General features: G+C 46.3%; 1 protein-coding gene and 1 non-coding gene across 3 annotated transcripts in view; one reads left to right on the forward strand and one right to left on the reverse strand.

Moving 5' to 3' along the window:
• The window catches only part of FOXK2 (forkhead box K2), a 71,110-nt gene extending 47,855 nt beyond the window's left edge, over positions 1 to 23,255 (reverse strand). The window contains exon 1 of one of the 2 annotated variants that reach the window (XM_073798357.1): positions 22,765 to 23,255. In XM_073798357.1, the coding sequence (XP_073654458.1) occupies positions 22,765 to 23,177 (413 nt within the window). In that variant the 5' untranslated portion in view covers positions 23,178 to 23,255. The remainder of the gene's footprint in view (positions 1 to 22,764) is intronic. The other variant, XM_033847818.2, reaches the window with a different exon arrangement.
• Positions 11,123 to 11,195, forward strand: TRNAG-ACC (transfer RNA glycine (anticodon ACC)). Its single transcript has one exon. It is a non-coding gene; the product is annotated as a tRNA-Gly (tRNA).
• Positions 23,256 to 24,273: the final 1,018 nt, after the last annotated feature.

A 24,273-nucleotide genomic window follows, 5' to 3' on the forward strand; every position in this document is an offset into this window, starting at 1 on the left:
AAAATTCAATCACAGTATTGTTCATAGCAAAAACAGTTAATCTAAATGTTGAACCACAAGGGATGATAAGGTAATTCACAGCACGTCCAACAGAAGAAAGCTCATGCAGCATGTTTTAAGAGTTAACACCATGAAAAAAAGTAACTGAGTGAAAAGAGGAGACAAAAATCCTATCTATAAAGGGAGCCTCTACTATTTAAAAAACAAATTTAAACCTATTCATTGAATAATGCACATATGTTTTGTGCCAACAGTGGCTATCTACGGATGGTGAGATTACAGGTAATTTTTCCTAACCCTTTTAATGGTTCCAAATGTTCTATTGCAAGCATTATGTTATATTATTTTAAAATTTACAATATTTCAAAATAAACTTAATTTGATCTTTTAAACTCTAGCCCACAGCCCCACTCAGCTGTGTGCTGGAGGTCCGCCCTCAAACACATGCCCAGAGCATGACGCACGAAGAGCCTTCTGCAGCAACTGCTAAGTTTTATACGCTTTTTCCTGGAGAGTGCTTTTTAACCTCAGGTGCCCATCAGAAGCTGCTGGAGAGGTTTTCCAAAGTATACACACACACACACATCCCTCCCACTGTCCCCTCCGCCAGTCTCTGCAGGGAAAGGGAGGGTCCAAGCACCATTTTTCAAAAGACCCCCATATGACGGTAATGCGTACCCCTGGTAAAGAGCCAAAGGTGGGAACGAACAAAGTTGGACATTTGGCACCACCTCACAGCCCATCCCAGTAAGGGGCTGAGTCAACTAGGGCTCCCGCTTCGCCTGCAGAGCAGGGCTTACTCAGGTTCTAAGCACCAAGTAGGGCCAACACATCACCAAAATGATAGTAATGAGGCCAGTGAGGGGTGCGAGGCAGAGGGAGGGAGCAAAGGCGGCGGCCGGGGAGCATAAGGGCTGAGAATCCCGAACCTGGGCAGGGCACTCTGACCACAGGCCCCACAAGTCTGAGCGACAAGCTCAGCTTCCACTGCACATCCTATCTGCTCCCCAAATGCTATGTTTTTGGCTGATGTCAAAATTGGAAAGGCCAAAGAAACCTGTGCCTTAATAATAAATCCTGGGGATTTACCAGTGCCTCAAATTCAACAGGTCCAAAACGAAATCCAGCCACTCCCCATCGGTTAGGGCAGCACTAAGGTGTAGGTTTACTCCTGGGACCTCCCCGCCCCCGCAGCATGTGCTGCCCTCTGACAGGACCCGGTCCTGTTGAGGTGCTGGTCTCAGCACCCTGTCCACTACAGCCTGTGGCCCACGCAGAACCAACCAGTATGCTTCCACCTCTTCTCATGTTTTGAAACAGGTGACCTCCTGGGAGCACCAGGCTAGATCCTTCCCCTCCCTTCAGCCATGAGGGAACTCAGGTCCATGGGAAAGCAGGAAGAGCCTAAGGACATCACCACCGAGAAAGACACAGGAGACAGTGGGGAATGGAGACATCACAGGCCCTGAGTAGCACCTGAGACCACCTCAGTCCCTCCTCCTCCATAGTGGAGCTTCTGCTTCAACTAGCTTGAATTCCAGCACTCCGCAGGTCAAAGGGGGCCCAGGACAAGAAATACACAGAACAAAGAAAGGACAGTGAAAACTATAGGACAAAAAAACCAAACCAAAACAAAAAAAACTATAGGACAATACCAGAAAAACCACCAGACTAGAACATTAATGCCAGAAGGAAAAACATAAAGGGCATATACGTAAGCCAGAAGATCTGTGTTATCCTCTTGGACAGGGCTTAGCACCTGCTCTGTCTCCCATGTGCTCAGACTAGTCAATGGCAGCAGCCAGAACCATTAACTAGAGCCTAGAGGTCTGTCTGCCTGATGCCCACACCCCCCTCACTCCCGCGAGCTGCACCATACAGTATCCCTGCTCCCTCCCTCCTTGCAAGAGCACCTATAGTTGCCAGCTTACCCACATGCTCTTGCAGTCAGGTAGAGCCATGAATTCCAGTGCTAAGCAAGAAGATGCACAGGAAGTGCCTGGGACTCCAGGAAGTGCTCACCCTGCTGCCTGGAATGCAGAGGTAACGCTGGAATGCTGGCCATCAAACACTACAAAGACAAGAGCCATAGTAAATTCATATTTTTAAAATGAGAGAGAGGGACTTCCCTGGTGGCGGAGTGGTTAAGAATCCACCTGCCAATGCAGGGGACATGGGTTCGAGCCCTGGTCTGGGAAGATCCCACATGCCGAGGAGCCACTCGGCTACTGAAGCCCCGTGCGCCACAACTACTGAAACCCTCTTCCCTAGAGCCCGTGCTCCGCAACAAGAGAAGCCATGGCAACGAGAAGCCCGCACACTGCAACGAAGAGTAGCCCCTGCTCGCCGCAACTAGAGAAAGTCCACGCACAGCAACAAAGACCCAACGCAGCCACCCCACCACAAAAAATAAATTAAAATAAAAAAATAAAATGAAAGAGAAATACACTTCCATGGGTACAAAATCCCTCATCCATAATTCTGAAATCACCAAAGTCTGGGTTTTTTTGTTATTCATTTGGCCACAGAGCCTGATCTGAAAGCGGCAATGTACATGTTTCTCTGCAGAAACAGGATATGACTGAGGGGTAGCACTGCCCAGCCTTTGCAGGAGACCCCAGGAGCTGATTTATACTTAAGCACTGGGTCACCCTTCTACAATCCCAAAGCATTCGGAATTCCAAAAGATTTCTGCCCCGCAGGCCTGTGCAAGGATCTTTTTAAGGCGCTGCTAGCTTCTGTCTAGTCACGAGCAGCAAAACCTAGGCCTGGCTCTGCATCCATCTCCAGGCCCCCTCTTCTCAAGTGCAGCACCTAACCCTAATCCCCCACCCCCACCCCACCGCTGTGTAGTCATGATCGTCCTGCTCAGACCACCAGAGCTCCCTGGCTGACGAAGGACAAACTCCTGGGCAGGCAGGGTACTCCCTAGCCTCAGGCCCCATGCCCATCAGTCCACACACGGAGCTTTCTAGACTGTGCCTTACTCCAACTACCCCCAGCCTCCCTGTCCCCCACATGCTCCCTCCCACCAAGGCAGGGCCACATCTTCTTGGCCCTCGCATCATAGCCCTGCCTGAAGAAGCTCAACTGCTGGGCCCTCGAAAAGCCAAGGAGTTTCCTCGTGGATTCTTGTTTATTGTGAGGGAGAGACTTGAGATCAGAGAGAGGCAACATTTACTATAGTTTAAAGTACTGGGGACTTCCCTGGTGGCACAGTGGTTGGGAATGTGCCTGCCAATGCAGGGGACACGCGTTCCATCCCTGGTCCGGGAGTATCCCACATGCTGTGGAGTGGCTGTGCCGCAACTACTGAGCCTGTGCTCTGGAGCCCACGAGCCACAGCTGCTGAGGCCCGTGTGCCTGGAGCCCGTGCTCTGCAACTGGAGAAGCCCCAGTGGTGAGAGGCCCCCGCACCACCAATGAGGCGTAGCCCCCACTCGCCGCAACTAGAGAAAGCCCGCGCGCAGCAATGAAGACCCAAAGCAGCCAAAAATTAATTAATTTATTGATTGATTAATTAATAAAACTGCCCATGCTCAAGCTCCAGTCCAGGCTAACTAAATCAGAGTTTCTAGGGGTGAGGCTTGAGTATCAGTGTTTTAAAACAAAAAAAGTACTGACCTCTCTAAACTGGAGGTGCCCTGAGGCCCTGCCCCTGCTTTGCTCCCCATCTGAAGCCCCCTGGGCCCACCCCAACCAGAGAAAGGGCAGGTACCCAGACACCTAAAAAAGGCACAGTTACTACACGGAAGGAGAAGAGTGACCTTGAACTGTCCAAAGTACAGATGCCAACAACAGACAGGATGGTCTGGGGCAAAATCAGGAAAAGTAATCCCTCTTTCCTTTCAAACATGGAAAGAAAGCTTTCTTTGCCTATGTCCACAGATAAAAACTTTAACACAAGCCCAACAAATAAACAATTTATTTTTGATGAATCGGATTTTCCTTGCTAGCAATCAGAAAGTTAGATCTAAAGAATAAAATCCCCATCAGACTGCCCTATGAAGGCAATGCAAACAGAACACAGAAATTTCAACACGTGGGGGCCATGTAACATTTATGCCAATAACTGACTTCACGTTACTTCCTATTCCTCCTTTAGAGCAGGAGGGCAATCCTCACATCGCTGAGAATTGGAGATTATTTTTAAAATACTCATTCCTAAGAGCTGACAAGCAGTGACATCATCTACTGATGGGCACAGATGCCACAATCTGTGGACACAGCCTATTCTACGAACAAGACACACGTAGCATTTCAAAGCGAGACTAAATGTTCTTCCATGTCAAAAGAGTATTACAAAATAAGCAAATATTCACCTATATCATCACAGGTCTTCAGCCTATTATATGACATACACAGGCCACTTCACAGTCACAAGGCAGGTCTAGAAGTCACAGGGAGTGCAATTCACTTGCTGCAGAATATGAATAACTAATATGCCTAAAGAACACATTAATCTAAATCAGACTAGTCAACTTTTAGATGCAACAGTTTCATATTAAACAGAAACATATGCTCATTACAGTAATTTTTTAAAAAAGGAAAACAGCAATGTCAACCCATGATGCCTTTTTTTTTTTTTTTTTTTTTTTTTTTGCGGTTCGCAGGCCTCTCACTGTTGTGGCCTCTCAATGTTATGCCCATTTGAAGATAAGCATTCTTACCATCTTAATGCTGTTTTAAAGGCAGATATGCATCAAGTATGCCACACACATACACATACACGATGGAATTACACCACACACTGTTCTTTAACTTTTCCTGCTGAATACGAGACTTCCTTTCTATGTGAATAAACACACTTCAATGACTATATAGTATTTCCCTGGCCATGAGTAATTTACATATCTAAATGCAAAAAACAGATTAGAGAAATCAGTGCTATTAAAAAGCTTATTTTATTATTAGAGAAATGCAAATCAAAACTACAATGAGGTATCACCTCACACCAGTCAGAATGGCCATCATCAAAAAGTCTACAAATGGACTTCTCTGGTGGCACAGTGGTTAAGAATCCGCCTGCCAATGCAGGGGACACAGGTTCGAGCCCTGGTCCGGGAAGATCCCACATGCCGCAGAGCATCTAAGCCGGTGCGCCACAACTACTGCAACCCGCATGCCTAGAGCCTGTGCTCTGCAACAAAGAGAAGCCACTGCAATGAGAAGCCCACACACCACAACAAAGAGTAGCCCCCGCTTGCCGCAACTAGAGAAAGCCCACGCACAGCCACGAAGACCCAACGCAGCCAAAAAATACATTAAAAAAAAAAAAAGTCTACAAATGATAAATGCTGGAGAGGATGTGGAGAAAAGGGAACCCTCCTACACTGTTGGTGGGAATGTATATCGGTGCAGCCACTATGGAGAAGAGTATGGAGGTTCCTTAAAAAACTGAAAATAGAGTTATCATATTATTTGGCAATCCCACTCTGGATCCTACGGGGCATATATCTGGAGAAAACTCTAATTCGAAAAGATACATGCAGCCTAATGTTCACTGCAGCACTATTTACAATAGCCAAGACATGGAAGCAACCACTGACAGATGAACGGATAAAGAAGATGTGGTATATGTATACGATGGAATATTACTCAGCCATAAAAAAGAATGAAACCTGGCCATTTACAGCAACATGGATGGACCTAGATATTATCATACTAAGTGAAGTAAGTCAGAGAAAGACAAATATCGTAACACTTATATGTGGAATCTAAAAATTATGCAAATGAACTTATTCACAAAACACAGACTCACAGACATAAAGAACAAACTTATGAAAAAAAAAAAGAACAAACTTATGGTTACCAAAGGGGAAAAGGGTTGGGGAGGGATAAATTAGGAGCTTGGGATTAACAGATACACACTACTATATATGAATAACAAGGTCCAACTGCATGGCACAGGGAACTAGATTCAGTATCTTTTTTTTTTTTTTTTTTTGGTGCGGTACGCGGGCCTCTCACTGTTGTGGCCTCTCCCATTACGGAGCACAGGCTCTGGACACGCAGGCTCAGCAGCCATGGCTCACGGGCCTAGCCACTCCACGGCATGTGGGATCTTCCTGGACCGGGGCACGAACCCGTGTCCCCTGCATTGGCAGGCAGACTCTCAACCACTGCGCCACCAGGGAAGCCCCCTAGATTCAGTATCTTATGATACCCTATAATGGAAAAGAATCTGAAAAAGTACATATATATATATATCTGAACCACTTTGCTATACATCAGAAACTAACAGCACTGTAAACCCACTATAGTTCAATTTTTTTTAAAAAAAAAGAGCAAAAATAAATAAATTGAATAAACATCTTATTGGATTAAAAAAAAAAAGCCAATTTTAGATTGACTTGTAGAGTTCCCCATCTTCCAACCAATGGCTTTTTCTTGGCCTTGAGTAAAGCTTAGGGCTTTAAAACACTGGCAAGAAAACTGCATGTGGGTTCGAATCTCAGCTCTGCCATTTCCAACCTATGCAACTTTGGGTTAATACCTCCAAACCTCAACTCTCAACTGGAATAGGGATAGGAATCAACTCAACAGAACTCACAGAGCAAATGAGAGCAGAAGCTGCAGGTTGGTGCCCCACAGCCTCCATTCCATCCTCGGTACCATCTATATGTAAGAACTTCACCCTTTCCCACTGGCCTACACATGGCAACATTTGAAAACATCTGTAATAACTTAAATGCAAAATTATTTCTTACTTTATGCAAAACATCCTGCAGGTACTAAGAAACATTTAACAAAATCACTATTATGATCTTAACTTTTTTCTAAGGGATTTTAAAGAAAATGAATCAACTTCACACAGTGTTAAGACTCCTGAAGAAATTTCATAACTTCTGATTCAAAGTATAGACCCTAACAAATTACTAAGAATAGCCAAGACATACTTATTGGAAGTGAATGAGAGTGTGACTTTCATGTCATTTTGCACTCAAGGTAATTTAGAAATTTTGTCGCACTCTATTTCACTTTTTAAAAAATGAGACAATAAGTTTGATTTTATTCAAATATTGTCATATCTCTAAATGCAAGGAAATCAACTGGACTATTTAATACTCAGTGAAAAATGAGAATTAAAAGAATTAAAAATTTCACTGGCGGGCTTCCCTGGTGGCGCAGTGGTTGAGAGTCCGCCTGCCGATGCAGGGGACACGGGTTTGTGCCCCGGTCTGGGAAGATCCCACATGCCACAGAGCGGCTGGGCCCGTGAGCCATGACCGCTGGGCCTGCGCGTCCAGTGCCTGTGCTCCGCAACGGGAGAGGCCACAGCAGTGAGAGGCCCGCGTACGGCATAAAAAAATAAAATAAAATAAAATAAAAAAAAATTTCACTGGCAAGAACTAATCAATCAGGGTGATATCAGCAAAATGGCTCAGTAGGAAGCTCCAAGCTCTCTTCCCCCACAACACACACACAGAAAAACAAGCAGAAACGGTCAGAACCAATTTGTGGAAAACCCTGCAAAGCAGTCAGAAATCTGTAACCACTAAGTGCTGAATTGAGAAAGAGGTACTGGAAGGTAGGAAAGTTTTAGAATTTGCTACCCCTGTCCATCCCCTCTGCAGGGCAGCAGCAGACTTGGTCTTAAAGCATAAATGGTCTTAAAGTGAAGCAGCCTGGGTTGCCAATGTGGGACTGTTTCCCTGGTCCTAGGGAGCAGAGCATATCTTAGGACAATTTACTGCATATGTCTGCTCCAACCCGTCTGAGGGCTACCTGAAGGACTGACATAGGCACCTCTGTGTTTTGCCTACTTCAGAACTCAGGATGAAAAAGCTTGAAAACACTGAAAATCAAATCTGCCCCAGAGCAGAAGGCAAAAGATTACAGTCCAAATACACAATACACTGCCTAAGGGCAAAAGCTGGGGAGAGTTTTCCTGGGAAATTAGGACATTCAAAAGTAACAGTGCAGGGGGTAGAGGGGGACTCCGAATTGTACTAAATACTTTGCATATTGTCTGATTAAATACAAACAGATGGGGTGGGGGGAGTAACAGTGCATGCTGGGAAATTAAGAAAGCCACACAGATACCCAGCGCAAGATGCATGCTCATGTAAGACCTGAGAAGACCCTGGGCTTTCACCTTCGGCTGATCCCCAAGCACAGTGCAAACCTGACCAAAAGTTGAAGGAGGGCCCAGGCACAGAGACAACTTTCAAAGACTGGAAGATGGGAGAGCTCCTGGTGCTCAAGGAAAACTCTGTCAAAACACCAGCTGAGGGACTTCCCTGGCAGTCCAGTGGTTAAGACTCCATGCTTCCACTCAAGGGGTCATGGGTTTGATCCCTGGTCGGGGATCTAGAATCCCACATGCCACAGCCAAAAAAAAAAAAGAAAAACCAAACAACAACAACAAAAACCCCCACCAACTGAACACAAGCCATGAAATAGGACTTCAGGGATCACTTTGTCAATGAATACAGTCTTTGCAATAGCAGTCTGAGAAAATCACTAGGCAAAAAGGAGTCCTGTAGCCTTCAACAAATGAAAAACAGCAACCCCTAGGGAAGGAGGAAAATCTGATTTTCAGAACTATTACAACAGTCAAATGTCCGGTTTTCAACAACAAAGAAATTACAAGGCACACAAAGAAACAGGAAAGTATGACTCAAAGGAACAAAATTAATTAACAGAAATCATCTCTGAAGAAGGTGAGAGACAGGACTTGCTAGATAAAGACTTTAAAACAACTGTGTTAAGTATGCTGCTCAAAGAACTAAAGGAAAACACAAAGAACTAAAGGAAATCAGGAAAACGACGTATTGACAAAAATGGAATATCAATAAAGAATACAAAGTATAAGAAGGAACCCAACAAAGCCTGGAGCTGAAAAGTATAGTAACTGAAAAAATTCACTACAGGGGTCCAACAGTATATTTGAGCAGGCAGAAGAATGAATCAGCAAACTTAAAAGATAGGACCACTGAAATGATCAAGTTTGAGGAGCAGAAAGAAAAAAGACTGAACACAGCCCAAAGGACTCATGGGACATCAACGAGCAGACCAACATACACATTTTGGGAGTCCCAAAAGAAGAGGGAAAAAGATAGAAAGAATATTTGAAAAAAAATCATGGCAGAAAATGTCCCAATTTTGATGAAAGGGCATGAACCTACAAATCCAAAACACTCAACAAAGTCCAAGTAGGATAAACTCAGAGGTCCCACACTGAAACATTATAATTAAACCATCAAAAGACAAAGAAAGAATCTTGAAAGTAGCAAGAGAGAAGTAACATGTTATATACAAGCACTCTCAATAAGGTTAACAGCTGATTTCTTATCAGAGACCACAGAGGCCAGAAGACAGTGGAATGACACTTAAAAACAAAACAAACAAACAACAAAAAAAACTGTCGACCTACCAAGAATTATATCCAGCAAAACTGTCCTTCAAAAACAAGGAAGAAATTAAGACATTCCTCAATAAACAAAAGTTGAGGGAGTTTGTTAACACTAGACCTGCCCTACAAGAAAGGTTAGAGGGTGTCCTTCAGGTTGAAATGAAAGACCAGTAAACAATGACTCAAAGTCATACAAAGAAAAAGAGATTTCCAGTGAAGATAAACACATAAGAAAACATAAAAATTAGTATTGTGACTATGGTTTGTAACTCCACTTTCCTACAGGATTCAAAAAACAAATGGGGCTTCCCTGGTGGCGCAGTGGTTGGAAGTCCACCTGCTAATGCAGGGGACGCGGGTTCGCGCCCTGGTCCGGGAGGATCCCACATGCTGCAGAGTGGCTGGGCCCATGAGCCATGGCCACTGGGCCTGCAATTCCGGAGCCTGTGCTCTGCAACGGGCGAGGCCACAACAGTGAGAGGCCCGCATACTGCAAAAAAAAACCCAGAAAAACAAATGCATAAAAATAATTATAAATCTGAGAGTTCCCTGGCAGTCCAGGTTAGGACTCGGCACTTTCACTGCTGTGGCCCCGGGTTCAATGCCCAGTCAGGGAACTAAGATCCTGGAAAATGCAAAACGCAACCAAAAAAAAAAAAAAAAAAATCTATGTTATTTGGCACATATGTATGAAGATGTAATTTGTGACAAAACATAAAAGGGAGAAAGAGGAACTGTATAGGAGTAGAGTTTTTGTTTTTGAAGTTGATATCAATTCAAAATAGACTGTTTTAAATTTAGGATATTAAATGTAACCCACATGGTAACCATAAAGAAAATATCTTAAAAATACACTCAAAAGGAATTGAGAAGATAAAACAGTTGATTACAAAAAAATCAACTGAACATAAAAGAAGGCAGTTAGGGAGGAAATGAGGAACCAAAAAACTCTTAAGACGTTGAAAATAAAACAAATAGCAGAGTCCTTCCTTATCAGTAATTACTTTAAATGTAAATGGATTAAACTCTCCAATCAAAATACTTGAGACAAGAAATTTAAGATGTTTTCTTTAGAGAATATTAATATTCATTCATCAACTCTCCTGAGTCAGGCAAAGGCAATCCATACAACAACCCCATGAAGTCGATTCAGTAATATCCATATTTACAGAAGAGGACCCTGAGGTTAAGAGATTAAATAGCTCAGCCACAGGGGGAGGGGCTCTTGCCTTCCCTTGGCCAAAGTGACATTATGACAGTGTTTCAGTAGCCTGATGAGCATACAGTGCCTGCCTTAGTCATTCTCAGCCCACCCTCAACCCTTCCTACATGAAGAGGTTTGTGGAGAATAACACAGAGAGGGGAATAACAAGCAACCTCTGGGATGTGATTCTTAAGTGAAGCCCCTGGAAAGCTGCCCTCCAAAGAACAGAAAGGAGACCTAGGCTGATCCAGAGCTACCTAGGGATACTGGACACCAGGAGGTGAGGGATGCTCAACCAGCCTTCTCAGTTGAGCTCCACCTCAACCTACAGACAATGCAATGACTCACAGAGGCTTAGTCAGATGCCCAAAGTTAATCTGCAGCCAAGCCAGGATGCTGTTCCAACAGCATGAGGTGTCCTCCAACAACTCTAACCAAGGCTTGGCGCACTACTTTAACAAATAATGGCGTAAGTATACAAGCCAGTCACAAATAAAAGCGGTCAAATAATCGTCATTCCCAAAATACTAAAATCACTTTAAAAATTATTTATACGGACTTCCCTGGTGGTCCAGCGGTTAAGACTCTGCTCTACCAATGCAGGGGGCCCAGGTTCCATCCCTGGTCAGGGAACTAGATCCTGCATGCCGCAACTAAAAGATCCTGTGTGCCCGCAACTAAAAGATCCTGCATACCGCAACAAAGATCTCGCACCTGGCAACAAAGATCCTGCGTGCCACAACTGAGACCAAGAAATAAATAAATAAATATTTTAAAAATTTATTTATAAAAGTAAAGCTCTTCCCATTAGAGATACACAGGAAAAGAAACCCTAAACATTGAATGCCTGGTTACTAGGAACCCACAGATGTTATAAAGAACTAGATATTTTTCAAAACTGTGACTAACAGATAAATTTGCATCAATGAGAAAATGAACACTCTGAAAGACAACTTTTAAGAGAGAACAAAATAAAAGATCAATGGAAAATAAAGTATAACTTTCAGAGGTGGGGCAGGAGTGGGGGTTAAAGTTGGACCACCTCATTAGGACAAGGACACGCTCTGGACTGGGCAATCCCAGAAGGATCTCCCCAGACCTCTGCAAAAGTCCTAAGCCAGAAGAACCACTAGGAGACTGGCCCTCCTCCAGCCTAAGGCACGAGGCCATAGGAGCCAGGATCTGTGCACCTGCTCTGTGGGAGAAGTGAAGACATATTTGCAGGGATGTAGGCAAGACTAGATCCACCTTGTCTAGCATGGAGCAACACTGAAGAAAAGAAAACTGCATGGTCTGACTTGCTCCTGGAACAGGTCTACAGAAGTTACCCTGCAGCATGACAACCGTTATATGATCAATGCACATCATCAAGGACATTTTTATTCAACTACAGGAAATTCTGTCCACATGTATCCAGGCTTCCCCTGACCCCCTCCATGTATCAATCAACTTTAACTTTAAAAAACATATATACAAAACCAAAAAGCCCACTTAGGATGGTCCACCATCAATATAAACAAGAAGACAAGTGCAGGGAATTGTAGAATCAAAGAGTGAATTTAATTTTATTTATAACTGTTCTAAACTGTTTCCTTTGGTGCAATATCTATCAAACACAAACCTTGCAGCCTACAAACAAATTCACCAACAGACACTTGAGTCCTTATCAGGTTCCTGGCACTACTCAAGGTCACAGGCCACAGTCCCGGTAAGTGTACAACCTGAGGATGAATGAGCCCAGCCCACAGAACACTTGAGTGCCAAGGTACAGGATATGAGCAGCGTTTAAAACACATGTGGGCAAGTCCAGAAGGAGACTAGGCAAAATGGGAACACAAGACTCAAGGAGGAACCAGAATGGACAGTTTACATTTAAACCACATCTTCCTCCACCCAGCTCAAACAGCTGTAAAACTGATGCTCATAAACCTAACATCCTCCAAAAGTTTAGAAGTGGCAAAAACATAGTATTTTTAATACATCACTTATGCACTCAAAATGCTATTACAGTCTGAAAAAGACCAGAAAAACACAACAGTCTCCAACCTACTTGTTTAGGGTTTTCTGTATCCCATCTGTTCAAGAGTCAAAAGATGAGTTTCATACTGCCGATTACTGGTGACTAAATACTATGAGAAAATGGCATCTGACAGCAGTCTTTCACAGTGTGGTTGTAGTGACACTAATTCACACTCCCTCACACCATCAGTTCGTTTTCCAGGAGAACCAAGACCACAGAAAACTGGAACAACTCCACTAAGACAACTCAATGTTCTTCTCATTAACCGTAAATGCTTGTGAAGTAATTTGACCAACCTAACTAAAGCCACTGGATATGCCTGAGCGCACATATTCCAAGGGGGAGAACATCAGGCTACTCCCCAAAGTACTAAGGCCAATCTCCTTACAACCCAGGTTAAGATTTAGGATTGCTTCCTGTGAGCATCCTTGCAAAGCTGCAAAGAGAAAGATTCTATGCCAGGCCTCTCCACTTCAGGCTTCGTTTCAGAAAGGCACCTGCCACTGAATTAGAAACAAACGCTTTGGTACTTTAAAGGTTTTAAATAGGTACCATTTGTAAGTTATTAAAATTCACCATCTATGGGGTTAAGAATAACATCCCACTGTTACTGACTGCTAAGATCACTGTGCTCCAGGGGTCTCCACCGTCCTACCACTGATGCTTGGGGCAGGATCATCCTGCTGTGTATCGCATTATTTTTGGCAGCATCCCTGGCCCCAGCCCACTAGAGGCCAGTTGCACCCCCTCCCAATCGTACCAACCTAACATGTTTCCAGAGATTGCCGAATATTCTGGGGAAGGGAAGGGTACCCCAATGAGAACCACTGTTGTACTCTGATACCTTTCACTGGACAAGATAAGATACAGAAGCACTCTGCAAATGACAAACGGCAGCAAAAGCCAAATAATGTCTAAAATCCCTATGGAATTCTCAGCAGGGCACCAAACATATACTCCAGAAACTGAGGCATGCTAGGAAAGGGAGCTTCCTACGAGGTACTTTCTAATCTCCCTGCAGCCACTTCCGGGGATGATGGCAGTAACACTTTGTCATGGTGCTCAAGCTGCTTCAAATCAAAGACATGGCAATGTGTGCCGCCTTCAACGTGCCCTGGTGTACTGTGTTTCATTAGCAAATTCAAAAAATCCTCATTATAAGCTAAGACCAGGGATTTCCCTGGTGGCATAGTGGTTAAGAATCCGCCTGCCGGGCTTCCCTGGTGGCGCAGTTGTTGAGAGTCAGCCTGCCGATGCAGGGGACGCGGGTTCGTGCCCCAGTCCAGGAGGATCCTACATGCCACGGAGCGGCTGGGCCCATGGGCCATGGCCGCTGAGCCTGCGCGTCCGGAGCCTGTGCTCCGCAGCGGGAGAGGCCACAACAGTGAGGAGAGGCCCGCGTATCGCAAAAAAAAAAAAAGAATCCGCCTGCCAATGCAGGGGACACGGTCTTCGAGCCCTGGTCTGGGAAGATCCCACATGCTGCGGAACAACTAAGCCCATGCACCACAACTACAGAGCCTGTGCTCTAGAGCCCGTGAGGCACAACTACTGAGCCCGTGTGCCAAAACTACTGAGCCCACACGCCTAGAGCTGGTGCTCCACAACAAGAGAAGCCACTGTAACGAGAAGTCCGCGCACTGCAACGAAGAGTAGCATCCGCTCGCCGCAACGAGAGAAAGCTTGCGCACAGCAACGAAGACCCAACGCAGCCAAAAATAAATTTATTTTTTAAAAAAAAACTAGGACCAGAAGTGTGGGAGCTGACTTACTGTATTATCGTTAAGATATTGTAAACTCTCCAAAACCCAGACATAAAAGAAAACATGAGCTACACAAAAATGTTAAACAGATAAGAATACTATCCAAAATGCTAATTACTTTGGCTAAAAGCTTCCTTATTTTAGAAATCCTCTTTTCTTCATTTAAAACACAAAAAAACCTTTCTCCTCAGCAAAGCAAGAATCGTTGAATTTTCACAGTGGAAAAACTTGCTACTGTTACTGAGGCTGCTGCCTCGTCTTGTGGAATATTTCCACCAATTATGCATGAAGCTATGCTGTGCTTCTGCAACTGTGTATCTAGATGAGACCTGCTGATGAACAGGGTACCATAAATGGGGGAGCCACACCTGACTAGAATCATGACACTAAATGATCAACATTTGAGAATATTCAAGTAACAGTAATGTCCTAAATCAGCAGCCAACAGGCACATGTATGTTATTTTTTTTTAAGATTTTTTTTGACGTGGACCATTTTTAAAGTCTATATTGAATGTTACAATATTGCTTCTGTTTTATGTCTTGGTTTTTTGGCCCTGAGGCATGTGGGATCTTAGCTCCCTGATCAAGGATTGAACCTGCACCCCCCTCGTTAGAAGGTGAAGTCTTAAACCACTGGACTGCAGGGAAGTCCCTGCACATGTATATTATATATGTACCAAGTGATGATGGATCTGTGCCATTACCAGGGGGTACAAAAACGTGTAGGACCTGGTCCCCACCTTGGAGGACCAGCAGGGGAGAAAGTCAAACAAGAAGACAAGTTCCAGCACAAGGTGATGAGGAGGGAACGTTCTGCCTCACCCAGCTTGACAGCGGAAAATGTTGCTGACAGGCTAGTCCCAAGAATGGGCTCCATGACCTATCCCTCCTAGGGGGTCCACAGCACTTTGAATGTCTGAAAAGCACACGGCTGACATTCGAGGGCTGCAGGGGAGCCCAGCTTCAGGTCCTCACTGCCTCTAAGAAAGAGACCATGGCCCAAGTTTCAAAAGTATATGGGGGAACTTCCCTGGTGGCACAGTGGTTAAGAATCCACCTGCCAATGCAGGGGACACGGGTTCAAGTCCTGGTCCGGGAAGATCCCACATGCCACGGAGCAACTAAGCCCGTGTGCCACAACTACTGAGGCTGCGCTCTAGCGCCCACATGTTGCAACTACTGAAGCCCACGCGCCTCGAGCCCATGCCCCGCAACAAGAGAAGCCACTGCAATGAGAAGCTCGCGCACCGCAACGAACAGTAGCCCCCGCTCGCCGCAACTTGAGAAAGCTTGCGCACAGCAACGAAGACCCAACGCCGACAAACGTACATACATACATACGTACATACATAAATAAATAAAAAAATTTTAAAAAGTAAACGTGGTTTGTGGGACTTCCCTGGTGGCGCAGTGGATTAAGACTCTGCTCTCCCAATGCAGGGGGCCCGGGTTCGACCCTTGGTCAGGGAACTAGATCCCACATGCATGCCACAACTAAGAGTTTGCATGCTGCAACTAAGGAGCCCGCCTGCCACAACTAAGGAGCCGGCAAGCCGCAACTAAGGAGCCCACCTGCCACAACTAACACCTGGCGCAACAAAATAAATAAATGAGAAATAATTTCTTTAAAAAAGTGTATGCGGGGGCTTCCCTGGTGGCTCAGTGGTTGAGAGTCCGCCTGCCGATGCGGGGCACACGTGTTCGTGCCCCGGTCCGGGAGGATCCCACATGCCGCGGAGCAGCTGGGCCCGTGAGCCATGGCCGCTGAGCCTGCACGTCCGGAGCCTGTGCTCCGCAGTGGGAAAGGCCACAGCAGTGAGAGGCCCACATACCGCAAAAAAAAAAGTGTATGCAGTTCATTACACTTCAATAAAAAGGCAATTTTAAAAAGAAAAACAGTATACTGTAAATTGCAAAGTTCTTCGACTGGACAGAGAAGCCATCCTTCATTTACAAAATGAGTTTGGCCAATGGCATTAATGAACAAGAATCCTTCAAATCAGACGGCAAACAGGACATGACTTTTAACCAGTTCCTTTTCCTGACTTTGCCCCCAAGGCAGAGGCACTTTTCCTTTCCCCCTGAAACTGGGAAGGTTTGTGGTGAAGCCGACATACTGGAGTGGAGGAGAACCAGAACAGAGGCTCTGGGAGAGAGGGCACCCCCAGACAGACCTCTCGTAGCCTGGCGTGCTGGACGACACCATCCTCGTCCCATGGCCTGGCTTTATCCTCAGGTCCTGGCAGCGAAAAGACAACTTTTCCCAGCTGAAGAAATTTCAAACTTTGCTCACTGTTCCCAGAGGCTCTTGATCAATTTACTGCACACACGTGTGCATGTGTGTGGAGCTATGAGCAAGTTGGAGAGTGCTGGCCCCTTGAGGACATTTTCACCCCCATGTCATATTTTCTGTCACGTTAGATCTCCATAGGCCCCTCCACACCAGGACACTGTGATAGCTAAAATACAAGCAGCCCCTGATGTCTAACAAGGGCAAGGGCACAGGCATGGTGCTAACCGTGCCACACAATGTCAGTTATTATCCCTGTTAAAAGTAAGAGAACTAAAACTCAGGTTAAGCGGCAGGGCTGGAATTTGACTCCAGTCCGTCCAGCCCCAAAGCCCATCCTTGCCTTCTCCTGATACAGTTAGCTGGCACACAAATGACCACTACAGGTGACAGGTCCCACCATGTACGCTTGTTTTCAAATTCTGTTAGAAATTAAAATTATTTAAAATCTAACCATCTTAAACTATTCCTTAAGTAAACATTAAAATGAATAGACTGAGCTTTACCACTAGAAGAACTACTAAACACCAGGTAAAGTGCAAGTAAGCTGGTTACTGGGTTATTTTTAACTTAGTCAAGTAACAATCATGCTAAAATAGCTGCACTGTGTTCCCAATGTCTACAAATCAGTGATAATAAAAACGTATTTCAATTTGCCAAATGAATATATATTGTAGCTTTTTAAAAAAATACATAGTGGTCATTAAAAGCAATTAATTTGTAAACTGAGCACTTTCCGAAGTGTAAAGCACCTCCGCTGCTCTGCTATGGATCTGCCATTACGTGTCGCCCACTTCTGGGTCCTGGACTCCAGCCATCCTAGACCCCAGATCTTAGCTCTGCCTACAGCTGGTCAGTCTCAGGTCATAAAATGAAGGTGTTTCAGCCAACCCTGCAGCCCTGAAACAAAAAAACACGCCAGACCTCACTAGTGGCTCTGCTTAGGTCTTCTCAGAAGACAACTTCGGGACTTCCCTGGTGGCACAGTGGTTAAGAATCCGCCTGGCAACGTAGGGGACACAGGTTCAAGCCCTGGTCCAGGAAGATCCCACATGCCATGGAGCAACTAAGCCCGTGCACCACAACTACTGAGCTCATGTGCCACAACTACTGAAGCCCATGAGCCTAGAGCCCGTGCTCCACAAGAGAAGCCACCACAATGAGAAGTCCGCACACCACAACAAAGAGTAGCCCCCGCTCTCCAAAACTAGAGGAAGTCCGCGCACAGCAACAAAGACCCAACGCAGCGTTAAATAAAGAAAAGAAGACACCCTCATTTTGGTGGGAATGCAAACTGGTACAGCCACTATGGGGCACAGTATGGAGGTTCCTTAAAAAACTGAAAATAGAGCTACCATATGAGCTAGCAATCCCACTCCTGGGCATATATCCTGAGAAAACCATAATTCGAAAAGATACATGCACCCCAGTGTTCACTGCAGCACTATTCACAATAGCCAGGACATGGAAGCAACCTAAATGTCCGTCAACAGAGGAATGGTTAAAGAAGATGTGGTACATATATACAATGGAATATTACTCAGCCATAAAAGAAGAACAAAATAATGCCATTTGCAGCAACATGGATGGACCTAGAGATTCTCATACTGAGCGAAGTAAGTCAGACAGAGAAAGACAAATATCATATGATATTGCTTATATGTAGAATCTAAAAAAAGGCTACAAATGAACTTATCTACAAAACCTAAATAGAGTTACAGATGTAGAAAATAAACTTATGGTTATGGTGGGGGTGTGTAAAGGTAGGCGAGGGATAAATTGGAAGACTGGGATTGACACATACACACTACTATATATAAAATAGATAACTAATAAGGACCTACTGTATAGCACAAGAAACTCTTACTCAATACTCTGTAATGGCCTATATTAGGAAAAGAATTTAAGAAAGAGTGGATATATGTAATTGTGTAACAGGTTCACTTTACTGCAACTAACAAAACATTGTAAATCAATTATACTCCAATAAAAATTTTTAAAAAAGAAGACACCCTCATTTTATCATCTCCTACTGGGAACTCTAACCTCCACACCTCATCTGTGTCCATTCTTTGGGCCTCAGCTACATCTCTCAGTGGTTCCCCCACCCACTTCACCCTGGTGATCCACATGGTTTCTACTCCTTCTAACCCTAATATCGCCTCTGCCCTCCTTAGAATATCCACACACACCCCCTCACAAACACTTCTTACACCCCCACTCCCTCCTCTCTCTCTTCACCCCGGAGTCCCACACCCCATCTCCTTCCTCATCCTCCAAAACATCCTAATCACCAAGCCCATGGCTTCCCATGGAGGGTGACACTGCAGGTCACTGTCCTTTTCCTGAGGCTCTCCTCTCTTGGCACTCCCCTTCTTATTTCCTTCTTCCTGGTACTGGTATTCTCTGGGAAACTTGGTTCTGCCCAATCCCTTTTATCTAAGCAGGACCGAGTCACTGTGAGATCCTTCAGTTCTCTTCTTGGAGTCTTCACCTGCGAAGCTCCAGAAGCCACTGTCTGCTCAGCTTTCTCCTGTCCTCACCTTAGAGGATGCTACCTGTGATTTAGTGAGGAAGTCTTCAAGTGTGACATTACCAAACTTCATCTGCAAGATAAAACATGCCACATAAGAAAGAGGAGGTTTGCTGTATCACCAACCCATAGGCAGTTAATTCAGCATAGAAACAGGGTCACTTTCTAAATAAACACAACTGCAGTTCTGCATGTTAAATATCTTTGGGCAATAGTAAATTCAACTTGTTCTATTTATGCTTGGCTATTAGATATTTAGGATCTTACTGATCGAAAAATACATCAAATTCACTTGACATTTCAAAGTATAAACAACTGTTAAAGAGTTGTTTATTTTTATTTATAAATTATGCTTAGTTTGCTACCATGGCCACAAGAAGAGCAACAGCAGCAAAACCAGACATTCCTGCCCAACAGATCTTCCTGAAACACTTTACTGCTCACTCAGGCGCCAGACCAGGTCCTTAGACAAACAAGGACCCTGTCCTCAAAGAGAACATTCTTCATTCTCTCGTTGACCACTGTGAAAATACTCCCCCACCAGGCCCAGGCAAACATCATGCTCCACAAACCTGTCCCCAAAGTCCTTTCCAGCCTGAATTCTATCTCTCCAGTGCCAGGATGCTGGCCCAGCCACACCTGCAAGGTCACTCTACCTGCCCACTTCAGGAGCCCGGCCCAGGTGGCCCAGGGCTCCCCCACCTAGACCACTCCACAGACCACCTCCCCCCCCCGAGTCCCAATAACACCTGAACCTCCAACAAGTCAGACGCTCCTGGGGAGGAAAAAGTTGCATCTCTGTACACACAGCCCTGCATACTTGGCCAAAAACCAAGAATTTTTGGAAATCACTTGTTTTCTGGAAAACCACACACTATGGCACTCTTGTACATATTCAGCTCAAACCCCCGCCCCCGCAACATACACACTCACGTACGGGTCCTCACTAGGCATGGAACTTACCAACCACCATGGAGAAGGTGCTTGTACTCAGATCTTACCCAAACCATTTAAAATACTCACGACACCAACATACAGGATCACACTCCTCATTTTCCTCTATTCCTCCCAAATTAATACTTTAGTATTTTAATAAAATAGTGAACCATACTTTAAGCCTAAAGTGTTTATATACTCTTCCAAGTTCTCTGTATATAAACTTTTAATACTAACTACAAAATTTAAGTTCATTTTAAAATTGGAATAAAGTCATTTTTATTCAAATAAGAGAGCAACCATAGGCTGTCATATTTTTAAAACTCCTCAGTGATTTTTCAATTCAGTAAGCAAGTGTGAAACAAACAGTAAGAATACTTATTAACCTCTGGGGACTTCCCTGGTGGTCCAGTGGTTAAAACTCTGCACTTCCACTGCAGGAGGCGTGGGTACAACCCCTGGTCAGGGAACTAAGATCCCGCATGCATTAGGCGTGGCCAAAAAGAAAAAAAATTTCAACCTCTGCGTAATCACTCTAAGTTACATTTGCTTTTAAACTTTCACAATTTAATTTTTTTAATGTTAAAAAGAACTTGGAACATAAAACTGAGATTAATTTCAAGAAAAAGATTTTTAAAACAATTTCTCTGCATTTAGCTAGCACCAATCGTCTTTACACAGTTTTTTTCCTATAACCTGTATCTATGATCACCCTACACCAACTTGGAAACAATGCCTTACAAAAAGGGAGGTGCTGCAAAATCCTAACAGTTATCCACTCATCTCACACTGTAAAACTGCCAAAACCCCTTCCATGAAAAAAACCACTCCCCTCTGTCAGTATGGGCAGAGGTTCCCAGGCCCAGAAGTCCAGGGCTGGTGGTAGGCTTGGTGGTCCACTGTACACTAGCTGGAGATGAAGGCCAGAGACCCCGCATCTACCCATCACCTTTTTTTGTTTTGTTTTGTTTTTTGTTGTTGTTGGTTTTCTTTTTTTGGTCCCTGCCACGTGGCACGTGGGATCTTAGCTCCCCAGGATGAAACCCGCACCCCCTGCATTGGAAGCATGGAGTCTTAACCCCTGGACTACCAGGGAAGTCCCCCCAGCGCCCTTCTTACTCATCTCCTCTGAAAGCCTCACTCCACTCCTCAAAAGTCTGAATTCTGCTCCCTCGCAGAAAAATCAATTTATTTCCATGTTTGGTATGTCAACGCAAATGGTTTTGGCTGAATGGCAATAACAGAATTTTCTTTAAAAACCTCAAAGTCCTCAGAGTAAAAATATAATGCCCTTTGCTGTGATGCCAAGTTATTTGTAAACAACAAACCATCAAATTAAAAAGCTGCCATCAGGTCCCTACTATCGATTTTATGCAATCTATAGTACAAATACACACAAACAGCGTTCTGGTTTGAAAAATAACGTTCCCATCAAGATTTAAGGAACCAGCTGGTGCAGCTTTCCAGGCTAAACAGTAACACAGCACCCACATACAAAAGTGAAGAAATAAAGAAAAGCAAGAGCTCTTATCACCATCTCCAACAACTGAAAGCAGTCAAAAATTCCAGTTTATGGAGAAAGGTTCTACTTGGAATAATCTAGAAAGCCCCTGAGGAATAACTAGCATTTCCTAGAGAGCAAATTTGTTTTTCAAGCAGACTAAATGATAACTTCACAAAACCACAGAACCAAGCTGAACTGCTTTGTAGCAGGATTGACAGTTCCTCAAGAAGCTCACTTAATTATACTCTATAACACGTTATAAAAATTTCTAAATAATTGATTTTTTAAAAAGTATGTTGAAAGTATCTAGTTTTCCAACATTTTAAGGTTCAGAGCACAGATTTAAAAATCCATCATGCTTCAAGAGCTTTCAATTTTTAGGCTACAAAAAGCACAATGAGAAAACGAAGTCCTTTCAGCTTAAAAAACACACGCTTGAAATAATACACTACTGAAAACGTGTAGAACAAAAAGAAAGTAACAGATAACCCAACGGCAGTTAAGAAGACACAGATTTTTGTTTTGAGCAGTTCCACCAACCAGAGTTTTACATTTCTATTCCATACTACCTACATGCTAGTTACGAAAATTATATGCGAACTCCCAGAACACACAGAGTACCCCAGAAAACCTCAGCCCACGTGGACAGCTGCCTGAGCCTCCAGCTTTGGATAGGTGAGGATGGGGGTCCCGAGCAGGAATTGTAGTCTGTGTTCCGGTCGTGGGTACGGTGGATGAGGTCGGGACATTGGGGTCATGGACTGGGATCCGGTCGGGATGATGGGATCTGGGTCTGGTTCTGGCCGTAGAAAGAACGAACCCTGATGTCGGGATCTAGGTCCTGGTTGGGAAGATGGACAAGGGCTTGGAGTCGGAATGGGGCTCCGAGTCTGGGTCCTGACTGTGTCCTACTCGTGTATAGGTCCAGGCGGGGATCGCTGGCCGGGGACTGGGTCCTGTAGGTGGGGGCAGCAGATCCCGGGGGGGTGGTCAGGACCCAAATCTGGGTCCTCCTGGTCGTGGGTGGGGGTAGGGGGGTCGTGGATCGCGAGTCGGTGGTCCGGGTCGGGGTAGAGGTCGTGGTCTGGGTTCCGGTCCCGCCGGCCAGGCCGCACCCCCGTCCGCCCGCCCCCCCCGGCCCGGGCCCCACTCACACGCGCGGCAGCTGCAGTGGCGGCGCCCCGCGCCTTTGGAACACGCCGTCCACGAACACGCCATTCTTGCCGAGGCAGCGCAGGTAGAAGTCGCCGCCCGCGTCGGGCCCGGGCTGCGCCGACGGCTCCGGGGCCGCCCCGCCATGGCCGCCGCCGCCCGGGGGCGTGAAGATCTCGAGGTGGCGCCGCGAGATGAAGCTCGAGTGGCCCATGCTCACGTCCACCGAGCCCTGCGACGAGTTGCGCCCGATGGTCACCGAGCGCTTCTTCATCAGGTACTCGAACTCGCGGCCCTCGAGGCGCGCCACGGCCCAGCCGCCCGGCGGGGATCCGCCGCCCGCGCCCCCGCCGCCCCCGGCGCCGCCGCCCGCGGGAGGCCCGCCCGCGCCCGGGAGCGCCGCGGCCGCCGCCATGGGCCTGCGAGGGCCCGGGCCGCCTTCCGCCGCCGCCACGGAGCTGAGGGCCGAGCGAGGCCGCCGGCCGGCGAGCGACGAGCGGCGGCGAGGGGCGGGACACGCGCGGCGCGCCGCGGCCCGGCGCCGGGCCCGTGACTGACGGCGGCACCCGCCTATAGCGGCGGTGCACGGCAGTGGGGCTACCAGAGGCTGGTCAATGGAGAGGCACGCCGGCCGTGCGCCCGCACGTCGGCCGCGGCGCCCGACGCAGGCGCGGCTTCTGGCGGCCTGGAAAACGCGGTACGGAGCAGGGCGGCCTTGGAGCCGCCGAGCCGACGCACGGAGCCGCGCAGAGAGGGGAACCAGGACGGGGCGGGGGCGGGGGCCGGGCCGGGGTCAAGGTCGGCGGGGGCAGGGGGCGGGGGCCCGCACACTCCGCACCGGCCCCGTGGTTTGCCGCTGCCGTCACGCGCGCATCCTCAAGCGTGGCCGGAGCCTGCCTCGTGTTACCAGCCGAAATCCACGCGTTTCCACGGTTGCAATGGCTGTGAGACCCCACCGCGAGTGTCTGCGGGCTGGCGAGGAGGGAGAGAAGAGTGGGGAGAGTCCGTGAGGAGGGTCCACGAGGCAGGGGGAGGGTCCTCCGGGAGGAGAGTGGGGAGGGCCCGCTGGGAGGGTCCAGGGGAGCGTGGGGAGGGGACGAGGGGAGGGGCGCAGGAGCGCGGGTCAGCGTCCCGACGCCGTGGGCCTGGAGTGAGCGGGAAGCTTCGAAGGCCGCAGGCAGGTCGGGCTCCGGTGGTGGCAGAGCCCGGCACTTGGTCTCTGTGTAAAAACCCATTCTAAAGAAATGGAAATTAACGTGCCCCTCTGAATGCGACATCTTCCTGTCTCATGTGCTGTAGATGTGTTTGTGGTTATAGTACAAACCCCCAGGGGTTAACACTGCTTTGAAACATAGGCCTGGCAGAATCTCCTAGACAGAAGAAAAGTAGTTTCGTTAAATACTTATTATATGTGGGAGAGATTTTAGGTGGTGTTGAGACGAGAATTTAAGTATTGGGTTTGGCCAATGAGTTCGTTCAGGTTTTCCATACGGGAAAACCCGAACGGACTT

Source organism: Tursiops truncatus, chromosome 20 (genome assembly GCF_011762595.2).
Source record: "Tursiops truncatus isolate mTurTru1 chromosome 20, mTurTru1.mat.Y, whole genome shotgun sequence".
NCBI lineage: Eukaryota > Metazoa > Chordata > Mammalia > Artiodactyla > Delphinidae > Tursiops > Tursiops truncatus.